Below are 16,580 nucleotides of genomic sequence, written 5' to 3' on the forward strand. Positions count from 1 at the left end.
TTTTCTTTTTCCTTTCGTATTTTTTTTCAGTTCAGACCTTTCCTTTATTTGAGACCATGACTTTAAATGAGTCAACAATCTTCTAATTATTAATCTAAATCTTTGGAGAAGTAGGAGGATTAAAAAACAAATAAGATATAATTTCCTCTCATGTATTTGTTTTGTTAATTTTATATCAAATCCATTTGGAGAAGTGAAACCTTTTTAAATAAAACATGATTTGATCATAGAAAAAAAGCATGGTTACCAAAAAGGAAAAAGCAGTGGGGAGGGATAAATTAAGAGTTTGGAATTAACATATATATGCTATATAAAACAACAAGGACCTACTGCCTACTGTATAGCACAGGGAACTATATTCAGTATTTTATAATAACCTATAAGGGAAAAGAATCTGAAAAAGAACATACACACACACACACACACACACACACACATATGGGCTTCCCTGGTGGCTCAGACAGTAAAGAATCTGCCTAGGTTTGATCCCTGGGTTGGGAAAACCCCTGAAGAAGGGAATGGCTACCCACTCCAGTATTCTTGCCTGGAAAATTCCATGGACAGAGGAGCCTGGCAGGCTACAGTCCATGGAATCACAAAGAATCGGACACAACTAAGTGATTAACACACACACATGTATACATATGTATGTATATGGGCTTCCCTGGTGGCTCAGAGGTAAAGAATCCACTTGCTAATGTGGGAGATGCAAGTTCGATCCCTGGGCTGGAAAGATCCCCTGGTAAAGGAAATGGCAAGCCACTCCAGGATTCTTACCTGGGAAAGCCCATGGGCATAGGAGCCTGGTGGGCTATAAACCATGGGGTCACAAGAGTTGGACACAACTTAGTGACTAAACAGTCACAACACTATACATGTGTGTATATATACGTGTGTGTGTGTGTGTGTGTGTGTGTATCTATATATATATAACTGGGTCACTTTCCTGTATACCTGAAACTAACATGACATTGTAAATCAACTCTATGTCAATAAAAATAAATACACAATTCTTAAAAAGATTTAAGAGGGAAAAAGTGATTTGAGAACTCAACTAGCAACTGTTTCCCCTTGTTTTTTTTTCATTATTATTGGTTTACAGGATAGTTATAAAAATGACACATTTCAAACAAATTCTCTTTTATAGTAATAGTACTATATCACACTATTATGTTTGCAATTTGCATAAATAAAAGGGTTACAAAGTATTTTCTGTATCGATGAAAATAATCTTTCCTCCTGAGTAGCCACCTGCTCCTGGAAGTTGAGCTGTCACTAGGAAGCAATTAAAAATTAATTAATATTAACAAGAGTGAATAAACTCTGTACAAAAGGGTATACAAATTAACATGGGATTTATTCTGGTTGCAACTCTCTAGCCATCTAGCAAATAATAGTTCTAAATAGCATGTTATATTTTTATATTACTAACCAGTGGCAAAATTATAAGTATTCTTCCAGCATAACAGTAATTCAGCAAAGAATGTTAGTATCTTTCACAATGGGAGATATTCATGAAATTTAGTTCTCCTAAAGAACAGAAGTAGAATAACAAGGTCCTAATGTATAGCACAGGAAACTATATTTAACATCCTGCAATAAACCATAACAGAAAAGAAGATATATATGTGCATAAATGAGTCACTTTGCTGTACAGCAGAGATTGGCACAACATAGTAAATCAACCATATTTTGATAAAATTTTTTTTAAAAAGAACAGAGGGAGAATTTAAATATTACTTTCCTCCTATAAGAAATAATCACAAATATAATTTATGCTATGCAACTCATTTAAGTAACTTTTCAATTAATGTATGCATTAATTTTAAATGTATTTTCTTTATATGTAGCATTAACACTAAGGAATTATTTTACATTAAGCACACACATTATTTCATTTATTTTTCAAAACAATCCTAAAATGGCCCTATCATTATTCCTATTTTACTGATGGGAAAAATCTCAAAGGTGAAGCAACTTAACGAAGGTCATGCAGCTATTAAGGGTAGACCTATTTGTATTCCAGAATCCCCTTACTAAACACTTACCCATGTTCCTTCTACTTAGGTCTAAGAAATGCAATACAATGACTTTATGTAAAAGGAGATATTTTTGCTTATTTTAAGTCTTTTTTAGTTCCACCCTTACTCTATGGAAAGTAAGGAATTCTAAAGCCTCAATAGATTCTGTGATATTCTTATAAACATGATATACAAAAGACAGAATAAGAAAAATCGAGGCCATGAACAAATACCTCTCTCCACCAATACATTCATATGTCCATTTACCTCCTCCCTATTTCCATTCAGTCGTTCAGAGTGTGGTACATGCAACATGACCTCATGTATCACACATTTACAGACCAGCTCTGGTATTTGTATAACCGTGGGGAGTTAAGTAATCTCTCTGAGTTTTAGTTTCCTTGCAAGTTTGTTCAGATTACATGAGATTATATATCCTTACCACAGAGGGTATGAGAGAGTTGGGTTTTTCCAGTTCGAAATTCTGTGAAACATAGGGAAAAAAATAGTTAATAGTTAGATTATTTTCATAAAGACTAGATATGGTCTCAGAGTATGGTTTCCTTTTCCAACTGTCAATCTCACACACGAAGTGCCTCTATGTCATGAATGGATTCTGCATATATGAATACCAGTAATAAAAAGAACTTTTTAAAGGTTTTCTTTTTCAGAACTGTCCTTTAGATGATAGTAAAACCCAAATTTTTCTTAGGAATAATCATATAAATGAAAGTGTAAGGCTCCACCACAGGAAAGAGACCCTGGAGTTTTCCCACTGATCAGAGTGAGTGAGTGAGTGAAGTCGCTCAGTTGTGTCCGACTCTTTGTGATCCCATGGACTGAAGCCCACACCAAGCTTCTCTGTCCATGGGATTCTCCAGGCAAGAATACTGGAGTGGGTTGCCATTTCCTTCTCCAGGGGATCTGCCCAACCCAGGGATCGAACCCAGGTCTCCCACATTGCAGGCAGAAGCTTTAACCTCTGAGCCAGACTGGCCTCCAACCTCAAATTGGTGGTATCTCCTAGCTACCAACAAAAGCAAATACTCTCTAGAGAAAAACATCCCCACTATACCAATTTAGGCCTATTGAACTTCAACAGATTAAAATCAAGAAATATGTTCACAAATATCAATAAACACACAAGAAGTTAAGTCATTCAAATGTGTTTCCCAGGTGGCTCAGTGCTAAAGAATCTGCCTGCAATGCAGGAAATGCAGTTCAATTACTGGCTGGGGAAGATCCCTCGGAGAAGGAAATGGTAATCATTCCAGTATTCTTGCCTGCAAACGCCCAAGGACAGAGGAGCCTGGAGAGTTATATAGTCCTTGGGGTTGCAAAGAGTCGGACATGATTTAGTGACCAAACAACAAGCCATTAAGACTGGAAGTCAACAGAAATAAACAAAGATTTATTTCTCCAAGTCAGCAGAAACATCAACACTGAACAAACAAACAAAAAAACAGATTTGGTTCTCTCAGGACTGAAAATAATGGAACTGTCAGGTGCAGTACATAAAATAGCTATGCATGGATTTCTTTTTTCTTTTTGGCTGCACCACGAGGCTTGTGGGATTATAGTTCCCCAAGCAGGGATCAAACTCAGCCCCCAGCAGTGAGAATGCAGTCCTGACCTCTGGACTGCCAGGGAATTTCCAACTTTTTTTTAAATAGAGGATACAACAAAGAGAAAAATCTATTCTCTGTGTTCCTGAAATATGCATTTCTTAAAAATATTAATAAGATCAGTCTCATTATACAACTACTTTCTGAAGGTATGAGAGGAAAAAATTTTCTTCTATAGGAATCAGAGATAAAAAGATGAAAAATGTCAATAAAACTCATCCGTTGATGTTGGAAAATATTTTAATTGTAGCCCACAAAGATCTTGCATTATGATAACTGATATTTCATCATAAGTTCCAAAATAGATATAATTTATCATTGATATGGCTGTGTATACATACATATATTTTTCATATAACAAAATATTAAGCTTTTACCTACCTCCAAAAGCTTCTGTGATTGCCATGCTTTCAATTCCACCTCCTAGCAACTTACTAGAAATAGAAAGTAAGCTTCAGTAACAGGAACAGAAATAGAAATATCAAGAAAGGAGAAAGGGCTAATAGCATTGGTATTATTTCTATCTATGTACTGATGCGAAGAACCAACTCATTGGAAAAGACCCTGATGCTGGGAAAGATTAAAGGTGGGAGGAGAAGGAGATGACAGAGGATGAGATGGTTGGATGGCATCACTGACGCGATGACCATGAGTTTGAGTAGGCTCTGGGAGTTGGTGATGGACAGGGAAGCCTGGCGTGCTGCAGTCCATGGGGTTCCAAAGAGTCGGACACGACTGAGAGACTGAACTGAACTGATCTACGTATCTTGCTATCTATCCAAGATAAACACACATTCTTGGCTGAACAAATGGCTTCCCACCTGCTTAGATCACAGGTTATACTGTGCATGGGTAGGGGGATCAACAAAACAATCTATAAGTCCTGCTGTTCCCACTCCTGTCTACCAATAGGAAATGAGCTATGCAGGCTTTATATTTCATTCTTCTTTAGAATTGAACTGAGGTTTGAATAAATGGTTTTAGTTATTAATTGGGTTTTTCATACTGTGCTGGGACTATGTTTCTAAAAATCAACCAAATATCCAAATTTTTTAAAGTACTGAGAAACATGAAAAATAGATATTAGGAGAATCCAGTGATTGTCACCATGATTGACATATCTCACACAAGCCAAATTCTATGAAGAACATGTCAGAATAGAAAATATTCAAAGATGTGATAGGTACTGCTAGCAGTTAGAAAAAGAACTGTCAGGTTTTGACAGCATGTACTTAATTGGTAACTCAGTGATTTAGTGCATTTGATATATATTCTTGATATGAAAAGGCCTAAAGTTAAACAATCTCATTCATTCATTTAATACAACAATATTAACTATAGTAATTGCCCTAAGATCTGGTAGGAGCACTTTAAAAATCTTTGTAGTTTGTATTAGCATGACTTTTGGGACATGGTCACAGATCAGACAGAGCTCTAAGAGATGCGGATAATTTAACAGATGTACATTTAACATAGTTTGAGAGTAACTTACATGTAAATTGAAGCAATGTTGGAAGTTGGCCACAAATTTAGTGAGAGCTGTGGACTTCAATGAGAAAAAGAAAAAAATCTAGATACTGACCCGCATAAACTGAATCTAAAGGACATGCTGGAGAGACCACTCCATTTGAAAGGTATATTTAGAGATTCTATATTTAGAATTTATTTAGATTTTTATTTAGAGATTCTATAAGTCTACCAATTATTAAAGGAAGTTTTACTTGTCCTGATTTTTCATCTTCAGAAAAACCACCTAAAACTTTGGCTTAGAGAAATTTTAAAGAAATGGCTATAGCCCTGGAAAATCTAAGACAAAATTCCTGGTGGATATTCTGAAAAAATGAATCCCCAATTCAACTGAAAGTGTACCCCAAATTGCTTGGGATAGCATAACTGTTCCCTTGGGAAACTGAAGAAAATTTAGTATTAGGAATAGAAATAGTGCCTTCAAATCTTGAAAGATTTTAAAATAGAGGCAAAAATCAAACTCATAAATTACTATTTTCATATTAATTTTGGGAATAAACTGTGCATATTTGGTACTTGAAAACTCTCATAGTTTGAGAATTTGACATTTTTATAACATATTAGCCTGTAATTGATTAAATGATATAAAGCTGCAGTTTCTAAGTTGGTAGCTAACTTTATACACAGTATTTGAACGTTTCAGAGTGTCTAAGGCTCACTATACTTATAAGTTTAATTTATTAAATTTATAGGGGCTTCCCTGGTGGCTCAGATCATAAAGAATCTACCCATAATGCATTAAATTTATAAGACATTCAAGTAATTGAAAAGATTTTAGTAATTATACAAGCAAAGTTCTGAGGAGAAATATAATTAATTTATAAATATAGGTTAAAATATTCAAGGAAATTTGGTTAACCATATTAGAAAAGTTCCTTAAAATTTGTCAAATTTATAAATGGGCTTGCAGCTTAAGAAAAAATATATTAAGTAATAATATATACTGCTTCTGCTGCTGCTTAGTCGCTTTAGCTGTGTCCGACTTTGTGCGATCCTATGGACTGCAGCCTGCCAGGCTCCTCTGTCCATGGGATTTCCCTAGGCAAGAGTACTAGAGAATGCCCTCCTCTAGGGGATCTTCCTGACCCAGGGATCGAATCCAGGTTTCCTGCATTGCAGCAGGCAGAGTCATTACCACTGAGCCACAAAGGAAGCCCCGATAATATATAAATAATAATGTATATTACTTAATAATATATAAGTAATATATAGAGTAATAATTTCTCTAAGCCAAATTTTAAATTTTTTATTTATTTGTTTGTTTGTTCTGGCTGTGCTGGGTCTTTGTCGCTGCATGTAGGCTTTCTCTAGTTGCAGTGAGTGGGACTACTCTAGTATTTTTGGAGCTCTGGCTTCTCATTGCAGTGGCTTTCTTGTTGCAAAGCTTTGGCTCTAGAGCATGCAGACTTGAGCAGTTGTGGCGCATGGACTTAGCTGACCCGTGTCATACAGGATCTTCCTGGTCCAGGGATCAAACCTGTGTCCGCTGCACTGGTAGGCAGGTTTCTTAACCACTGGGCCACCAAGGAAGTCCAGCCAGATGATTCTTAAACTATGATGTGGTAGAACAACTGGAGAATATCAAGTCATCATTTGAATCAAATTATTTTGATCAACCTGATTTTGACCAATTTGTCTTTTTAAAAAAATATTTATTTATTTTGGTTGTGTTGGGTCTTAGCTGTGGCATGTGGGTTCTTCTCGCAGTATGCAGGCATCATGTGGGATCTTGGTTCTCCAACCAGGGATCAAACCCATGTCCCCTGCTTTGGAAGTTGTATTCTTAACCCTGGACCACCAGGAAAGTACCTGACCAATTAGTCTTGGAGCAAGATTTCCCAAAGACTCTTCTTTAGCTGTTATTTGAACAAAAGGTTCTGTGATTTTAAAAATTTGAGGCAATGCTAGGTTAAACAGGTGTTTTACTTCACTGTAGGAATTCAGACCCTTTAATAAAATGTATAAATCTCTGAGAAATACAGTTTATTGCACTTCCCCAACATATTTTACTATTTGCTTATTCAGTCAATTAGTTATTCCACAAATATTTACTGAACATGTAGTTTGTGCCAGAGATTGCTTTGTGCACTTGGAGTAACGTGTATATGTGCTCAGTGCTCAGCTGTGTCTAACTGGAGTAAAGCAGTGAACAAAAGAGACAGAGCCATCACTTTGTGGAGCTTACATTCTAATGAGAAAACAGACGATAAACAAAAGTAAGCAAAATATGTGGTATGTCAGATGTTATTAGATGGTATGAATAAAAATTAGATCTGGAAAGGGGATAAAAGGTGCAGAGGATGAAGGTAGGAAGTTTTCAAATAAATTTTCAAAGAAAATGATCACAGAAGGCCCTAGTGAGACATGGACATTTTAGCAAAGACCTGAAAAATCTGACAGCAAGCCATGTACATAATGAGAAAAGAGTGTTCCAGGCAGAGGGAATGCTAAGTGCAAACGCCCTGAGGTGGGAGTGTGTCTGCCATTTTCTAGGAATAGCAAAAAAAATAGCACTGTTGGTACACAGTAAACCAGAAGACAAATAAGAGCTTAGATTTGAGATTAGAGAGGATTTTTGGCTTCTGCTGAGTGAGCCTGGGGAGTCATCAGGGTGTTTTGGACAGAAGAGTATTATGATCTGATCTATGTTTTAAAAACATTATTCAGGTGCTTCCTTGATGGTTCAGTGGTGAAGAATCCTCCTGCCAATGCAGGAGACATGGATGGGTTCAATCCGTGGTCCAGGAAGATCCCACATGCCGCGGAGCAACTAAGCCCTGGTGCCACAACTGTCGAGCCTACGCTCTAGATCCCTGGAAGCGCAACTACTGAGCCCAGTGCCACCACTACTGAAGCCCATGAGCCCTAGAGCCTGGGCTCTGCAGCAAGAAAGACCACCGTAATGAGAAGCCTGTGCACTGCAATGAAGAGTAGCCCCTGCTCCCAGCAACTAGAGAAAAGCTCGCCGAGCAATGAAGACCCAGCACAGCCAAAATAAATAAATAAAATTATAAAAAGTTTATCCTGCCATCTATGTGAAGAATAAATGGTAGGGGCAAGGTCTAAAGGAAGGAAGCTAGTTAGAAGTTATTATCAATAATCCAGAAGAGATATTAATAGGTGGTTTAGACCAGTGAGGTAACAAAGGAGAAGGTTGTGAGAAGTAATTAAATTCACATTTTTTTCTCCCTCTCTGTACACACATAGATACAAGTAGGAAAAATATACATATATACTTTGTATTATGAAAAATTTCAAACATAAACAAAAGTAGACAAAAACATTATAACAATGAACCATCATGTACCTTATCCCTCAGCTTCAACAGTTATCAACCATGAACTCATGGCCAAAATTTTTTCCATAAAAACTGCCAACCACTTCCCTCCCTTTTCATATTACTTTAAGCAGATATTAGGCAACATCAATTCATCCTAAATATTTCAGTAGGTATCTCTACAAGATGAAGACTCTTATTTTTTTAATATAACTGCATTACCATATCACATCTAAAAAATTAGTAATTCCTTAATATCAACTATCTAGTAAGTGTTCAGTTTTCAGTCTCATATGTCTTACTTCCTGTAGTGTGTTTGAATTAGGATCCAAAATAATATCTACATATTGAGATTAAGTGACATGTCTTTTAAATGCCTTTTAATCTCTAGGTCTTCTCCCTGACTCCACCTCTTTTCTATTCTTTATAATTTATTTGTTGAAGAAACTGGTTGGTTTATTCTAAATACATCTGAAGACAGAGCAGACAGGATTTGTTAATAGATTAGAGTTAGCGTGTGTGGGGTAAAAAAAGCACCAAGGATGACACTAAGGTTACAGATCTGAGGATTAGGAAAGAGATCTGAGCTGAGGGAGATTTTAGGAGGAGCAAATCTGGGGCAAATTATAGAAATTTGGTTTTGGACCTGTGACGTCTGAGTTGCCTAGCAAACATTCAAATGGGGAGGCATATTTGACTATGAAGCTCTTTCTTTTCTTGGAGTTTTTGTGAGGTCAAGGTTTTGAGGAAGTATTGAGTATTTGAGGAATACTTTGAGGAAATACTGCTTTGTTCAAATTGCTCTTAGAAACTTCTCTAACTTATGAAGTAGTAATTCTGCCTACTAAGGCAGGGAAAAAAAAACACACACTGTAGTCAACTTGCATTGGGAAGATGGGGACTATGTCTTGGGAATCATAAGATGGTAAAAAAATAAAGGTGGGGAGGAGTTAAAACTGCTGATGCTGAAAAGCAAAAACAACATTGGATTATTTCCTCTAAAATATTCACTCTAACAACTGAATTTTTAAAAATATCTCTTTGGTTGTGTCAGGTCTCAATTGCAGCAGGCAGGATCTTTGATCCTCAATGGAGCATGCAGGTTCTTTTAACTGGTTGCAGCATATGGGATCTAATTCCCTGAGGAAGGGTGGAACCTGAGCCCCTGGCTCCCCTGCATTGGGAGTTCGCAGTCTTAGCCACTGGACCACCAGAGGAGTCCCTAACAACTGATTTTTAAGGAAAACCAAAAGTGAAATGGAATTTCCTTGATCAACGGAGAATAAAAAGGAAATGAAAAGTTAAACTGATTTCTTTAATGGCTTATTGATTAATACAGACTGATTCAGAAACTACTTATACTTTGGGTCTGAATTTCTTGTAAGAAAGGTAATCCCATTTTTACAAGCAGTCTAAAATTTATTTGCTTCCGTTGCCGTCTGAAGGGAAAAAAATTCTGCAAAGTAAGAAGCTATTTCTATTGTTATTTATAGTCAAAATAACAACTCAGATAGAGAAAAGAAAGGTAGTATTCCAAAGACTGTGCTTAGTGGTTATAAAAAATATGAATACATACTCAAATTCCTGGCTCCCAGTGGTGATATGGAAAACCATCTTCCTCTTCTCACTATACTCAAATGCAGTCAAGAATCCTGGTTCCTACAGAAAGACAAAAGGAAAGGTTAAAAAAAGATATAAGATGAATATCTTAATTTCAAATGCTGCCAAAAACTATATACTTGATTCTCAGTCATCATTTGCTATTAGCTACAGTTCATTTGTCTTTGAAGGCAGCACAAGATCATGGTTAAGAACACAGGCTCTAGAGCCACCTTACCAAGGTTCAAACGATGTCTCTAATACTTATTAGTTGTGTAATGTGTGGTAAACTACTTAATCACGCTGTATTTTGGCTTCCTCTTTTGGGTCAAATGGGATAATAATAGTGTCTCTCTCATAGGGAAGCTGTAAAGGTTAAATGAGATACGTTTATGGCATAAAGCAGACTCGTACTTTACTAAGTGATTCAGTTGATTTCATTCAATGAGGCTGGCCCTCTGTGTTCTTTATTAGCCACTCCAGATCATTCTGATACATACCACTGTACTATGAAATTAACTTTGTCTCTGTCTCTCCCTCTATATCTCAATCTCTTTCTCTAAGAAAAAACAGTTTCAGTTAAGAGAGGATTAGACTGTTGGTGCATTAGTGGGTACACGAGAAGGAGAAAGATTCTTCTCTGTGGTAATAGAATTACTTTCCAAAGGAAAGAAGACTAATGCCTTGAGCTATAAAGATGCAGTTTAAATCCCAAACCCTGGGTACTGCACTAGGGCTTCATTAGACACCCTGGCAGTTACGGAACTGCCCTGTGGGTATACAGCCCAAGAGTACTCAGAACATAGAGCAACTGAGTTGTGTTCAGACCAGTTCAGTCGTATCCTCTCCAGGTTCAGGGCCACACTGACACTTGCATCTGGAAGGAAACAGTTGACTGTTGGTGAAGAGAGTTTCTAGGACTTGGTAAGAATGAGACTCTCTTATACACAAGTAGAAAAGGAGAAGCCTGCTCTTCTGCAAAGAGAGGCTTTGGCCTTTCTGCACATTCTTATTCCCAGAGGTGCTGCCTCCAGTGGTCCCCAAAAGAGCTACACAAAAACCTGGGTCAAAGGCATGTGCTTTTGCTTGGAGCCTATCAGTGGCACAGGTCTCTTATGGTCTATGGACCCAGGTACAAAGTACAGGTTTCACTTAGCTTTATGCTCAGGTGCCTCAATGAGCACATTCTTGATCCTATCTATCTTAACTGCACAAATGTAGACCCAGCCACTGTTGGTCTTTTTCAAATACAATGTTCTCTTATCAAATGCCTATAACAGGAGAGAGCAATTTCTTTGGTGCTGAGTGCTTCACAACAGCCATATATACAATGTTTGAGGAGATAGTACAGAAAAATAAGGAGTAGGAAGGTAAAAAAATAGGAAAAGGAGGGAATTCCTGGTATTCCAGTGGTTGGGATGTGGTACTCTCACTGCTGGCAGCCTGGGTTTGATCCCAGGTTATGGAACTAAGATCTTGCAAGCAGCACATCCTAGACAGCAAAAGAAAAGAAGGAAAGGCAGAGGCACAGAAAAGGAAAAAGTGATATAAAAGGAGACAATAATAAAAGGTTTTGTAAAAAATGATTGCCTTCATGGTTTTCTTGGTCTCTTAACCTCTGTCTCATTTTTTTCAGAAATTATTGCTTTGAAACTTACATGATGAAAAGTTAACATGGGGTATATAATATATGGTGATCCACAGGAACTCACAGTTCTCACAATAGTTTCTAGTGTACATAATGAGAAAGGCTACAGAGATTCCCAGGGCCCATTTAAGCTAAAACAACAAAGAATGGATTTTGCTTACAATAAGCTTGTTGGCTGCTTCTTTAATCTTGTCCACTTTTGCTTCTGAGAGTCCTTTGACATTGCACAGGGCTCTTCTTGTTGTCATCTGTATCCCTTTGATGGTACAGATGCCTACTGACTTCAGTTTCTTAATGTCAGCCACATTCTGTAAGTAAAAGAATGGGTGCAGCAGATTGAGAAAATGCCAGCCTGAAAGGCTCCCATACTATGTCATGTGCTTTCATGTCCATCTACTTCCATTATGATGCCAATTTTACACAAGCAGCCAGGTGGAACCCACCCACCATGTAGCCAAATGTTCTGGAAATATCTCAGTAGAACATACCCAGCATGCTGCCAAATGTTCTGGCTGTGCCCTGATTTCCCAAGAATGTTAGTGAGACCATGGCAATGTAACAAGGAATTCAAAAGAAGAGTCTGTTGGTAGAAAAGCTAACAAATTTATCACACATTCACCCCCTCAGTTCAGCTCCTTCTTTCTACAGAACTTCATTACCAGTATGTTCTTTAAAAATCTTTTACGATTTTTTTCTTTACCCTTGGGGAATGCAAATAACTACATAACCAAAAAACCAGCATTTTTTCTTGCTCCAACTTTCTAAATTCAACTGAAAGAGAGTAAATGTGAGGGCTTCAAAGGGTGGCATCAGAGAAGTTTTACTGTCAACTGATTGCTATTGAAACTCATCTAGCTTGTTACTTAAAGCCTGGATTTCTGTCACCACTGACTTGATGGACGTGAGTCTGAGAACTCTGGGATTTGGTGATGGACAGGGAGGCCTGGCGTGCTGTGGTTCATGGAGTCGCAAAGAGTCAGACACAGCTGAGCGACTAACTGAAGTGAACTGTATTTACTCTAATCACATGACACAGAAAGTAAATTTTCAGTAGATAGCTCTGAATGCCTTCCGTTGGACCAGTGGTTCTCAACTGTGGGCAGTTTTGCCCCCTGGGGACATCTAAAAATGTCTGGAGAAATTTTTGGTTGTCACAACCAGAGGGTTGCTGCTGGCATAGAGTAAGTGTTTAGGAATCAGGGATGCTACTAAACACCCTACAATGCACAGGACAGCCGCCTCAACAAGAAAGAATTGCCTGGTCCCAAATGCCAATAGAGTCAAGGCTGAGAAACTCTCAAAGGGACAATTTCACAGAGTCTTGAAAAAATACTTACAATTCCATGTTTTTGTAACAGGTCAATGTCTTGAAACAAAGATTCCTAAAGGAGATGGAACAGGAAAAAAAGAGTGTTCATTCTTCATATCCAACTGTTTCACATATTTTAAAGGCTTAATTCAGCATTATGAGTCACTTCAAAATGCCTCAAATTCTGCTTCTCTGGACAAATTGAGGTAGGATCAATAATACTTTTTCAAACATATTGTTGCATACTTAAAAGCAGTGCCAACGTTGAAAGCACTAGGAAGCCCAATATGGCACTCATATTTCCCCTGCAGTGGAAGCACAGGGTCCTAACCACTGACCCACCGGGGAATTCCAACAGTCTCTCCAAACTTTTTAAGACCTTAATCTAAAAGAGTGGAACAACACAAGCTATTTTTAAATATGTTTTCTCAGTCTTCTCCACCAGACCTTGAACTCCTTCCTCTGCTATTTGGTACCAATATGGCCATGCCAATTGTTAAATTACTAAAATACTTTCATGCCAGCTGCTAAGTAGCTAATCTTAGCTCCCCTTGCCAAACAAGTTGTTACATATTTGTAATAGTGCCTCTCTCCAGAACTATGTTTTATTTCTAATAAATAAAAATAGTAGTTAAGTTTCTAAAAGTAGTAGTTAACAGAGAAGGAACTCCATTTTTGTAGAACGACTGAATATCTATGTATCTTTCAACATTCTAGGCATACATCTTCATCTTGGAATCCTGGTTCTTCCAGCACAACTTGATCCTCCTTCATATTGAAGGGTGAACAGCAGAAAAATAATCAATTCTGGAAAAAGAAGAAATATTAATAAGTTGTCACAGATCATATAGTACAAAATCCTTTGCCCATACAATTTTTTATTTCATTTCAGTCATCAAGGACCAGAAAGATAATTAGACAAATATTAGAGCCCCATGAGCCACAACTACTGAGCCCAACCAAGCATGACAATACTAAAGCTCGTGTGCCCAGGGCCCACCTTCACACAAAAGAAACCACTGAAATGAGAAGCTTGCCCACAGCAACTAGAGTAGCCCCTGCTGGCCACAACTGGAGAAGGACAGCAAATAGGAAGACCCAGAGCAGCCATACATAAATAAAATTAAATTTAAAAATTCCTTAAAAAAAAATTTAGTTTGGAATAACTAGGCTGCTGCTGCTAAGTTGCTTCAGTCATGTCCGACTCTGTGCGACCCCACAGACGGAAGCCCACCAGGCTCCCCATCCCTGGGATTCTCCAGGCAAGAACACTGGAGTGGTTGCCATTTCCTTCTCCAATGCATGAAAGCGAAAAGTGAAAGTGAAGTCGCTCAGTCGTGTCCAACTCATAGGGACCCCATGGATTGCAGCCTACCAGGCTCCTCTGTCCATGGGATTTTCCAGGCTAGAGTACCACAGTGGGGTACCATTGCCTTCTCCATAACTAGGCTGGCCTATCTTATTTCTCCTAAGCCTGTGGCATTATTTCTTTTTTCTGGTGTGGTATGTGTGGGTGAGGGGACTAGTTTCATTTATTTCCTCAAAAATGGCCACACTGTATCATCTTTGGATTTCCTATAGCACAGTTACTCATGACTACCAATATCTTTTTGTCGTCTTGGAAGGTTATTTAGAAGTAGAATCTTAGAATTAAATAATGATACTAAACTTTCGTATTTGTTAACAGTCTAAGAACTTTGACTTTAAGTCTTCCTTGCATCCTCCTGGCACCTAGAACTTAAGTCTATCCTCAATAAAAAGATATTATTTTTTCTCATGTACAAGGACTCCCTTCTGCTTTGGAAAGATGAGGAGCTCTCTTGTAACATATTTTTTTGTTTCATAAAACATTAGATGTATTTCATTTTATAATATTAACTAGCTTCAAGATTTTAAGATTCAAAATTATGGTGGATAGTCTATAGGGACACAAAAGAGTCCGACATGACTTAGCAACTAAACAACAATAATCTAGTATTTTAATGATAAAATATTAGGGCCAATAAGCAGATAAAGCCTTTAAGTCAGGAATCTACAAGGCATGACTGTGTTCGTTAGAAAATGTGGTCCAAATAATCAGTTTTGCTCTATTTCATCTCCTCACTGCACACCAAACTAAGTTGGGGCCCAGCCCAGTGGGGAACAAACTTCGGAGGCAGAAGTAGGGTCGTCATCACCTAGTACAAGAAAGTATTCGAGGAGACCATGTAAACGGAATCTTCTGGAATGCGGTCCCTCACGCAAGATAGCTAATCATATACATGATAACCCAAATTCTGTAAGTGACTGTCCTTTCTTTCTTAATAAAAAGATTGTTCTCCATCTTTCTCAAATAGCAGTTGATGGAATGAACAGGTGAATCTAAAGTAGGGCTCCCAAACACCTTGGCTGAGGGCGCCAAAAGCGGTCCCTTACCGTGGCGAGCGCGGTCCAGGTCACCCTCACCGCCTCCTCACCCACCGGCCATTTTCCTGACACCGGACTCCCTCATAAGGGGCCCGAGGAGGCCTCTTAGTCCGACTTGGTTTAAAATAAGGATTCTGGAAATCCCTCAAGAGCACTCGATGGGGTGGGGATGGGAGCCGAAAAGCACAAAGCCACCAGCCTAGGGCCCAGCAACGACCGTCGAGCACGACCTAAGAAAGGAAGCCCCCACTTCCCCTCACATTCTTCACCCGCCTTCCCCTTTTGCCATAAACACCACTCGTACCCACAGTCTCCCCCAGGTTCTCAAGGTATTCGAATCCCGCCCCCGGCCGGGGCTTTCTAGTCCTCAGGGATTCTGATTCGGAACCAGAACGCTGAGACAGGCGTCCAACACGTCGCAGACCTAGAGGTTTGGCGCCAAACTGCTAGTCTGAGCTGGCGCCTGGCGTGGGCGGGGCCAGGACGGTGCGGGGCGGCCCCACCAGGGGCGGGGCGAAGATGGAGGGGCGGGGCCCTAGACTTGAGAAGAACGGAGGTGCGGGGCCGTGGGAGCGTCTTGTGGGAAAGCTTCCCGGAGCCGCGAAAGAACCTGTGTGGGTGGCGCGCTGGGGTGAGAGAGCGACGCTGAGGTGGAGAGAGTGCACAGAGGAGAGGCGCTTTGGTTGGAGCGGAGGCTGGGGCGTCTCTAGAGCGGAGGGAGATGCTGAGGTCAGGGACGGACTCTGAAGCGGGGGGTGGGGGGAGGCTGAGGCGATGCATCGAAATTAGGGGGTACTCATGGGAAATAGATGTGGAAACAGTGTCAGATTTTATTTTGGGGGGCTCCAAAATCACTGCAGTGGTGATTGCAGCCATGAAATTAAAAGACGCTTACTCCTTGGAAGGAAAGTTATGACCAACCTAGATAGCGTATAGGTCCGTCTAGTCGAGGCTATGGTTTTTCCTGTGGTCATGTATGGATGTGAGAGTTGGACTGTGAAGAAGGCTGAGCACCGAAGAATTGATGCTTTTGAACTGTGGTGCTGGAGAAGACTCTTGAGAGTCCCTTGGACTGCAAGGAGATCCAACCAGTCCATTCTAAAGGAGATCAGTCCTGGGTGTTCATTGGAAGGACTGATGCTAAAGCTGAAACTCCAGTACTTTGGCC

The 16,580-nt window shown here is 39.1% G+C and overlaps 1 protein-coding gene across 1 annotated transcript in view; it reads right to left on the reverse strand.

Moving 5' to 3' along the window:
* Positions 1-13,780, reverse strand: part of DMC1 (DNA meiotic recombinase 1) — a 32,686-nt gene extending 18,906 nt beyond the window's left edge. Inside the window, exons 1-7 of the mRNA XM_052640925.1 lie at positions 13,730-13,780; positions 13,035-13,079; positions 11,859-12,005; positions 10,027-10,109; positions 4,028-4,080; positions 2,464-2,505; positions 1,203-1,275 (exon numbers count right to left, since the gene is read on the reverse strand). Of these exons, the coding sequence (XP_052496885.1) occupies positions 1,203-1,275; positions 2,464-2,505; positions 4,028-4,080; positions 10,027-10,109; positions 11,859-12,005; positions 13,035-13,079; positions 13,730-13,780 (494 nt within the window). The remainder of the gene's footprint in view (positions 1-1,202; positions 1,276-2,463; positions 2,506-4,027; positions 4,081-10,026; positions 10,110-11,858; positions 12,006-13,034; positions 13,080-13,729) is intronic.
* Positions 13,781-16,580: the final 2,800 nt, after the last annotated feature.

Source organism: Budorcas taxicolor, chromosome 5, assembly GCF_023091745.1.
Source record: "Budorcas taxicolor isolate Tak-1 chromosome 5, Takin1.1, whole genome shotgun sequence".
Lineage (NCBI taxonomy): Eukaryota > Metazoa > Chordata > Mammalia > Artiodactyla > Bovidae > Budorcas > Budorcas taxicolor.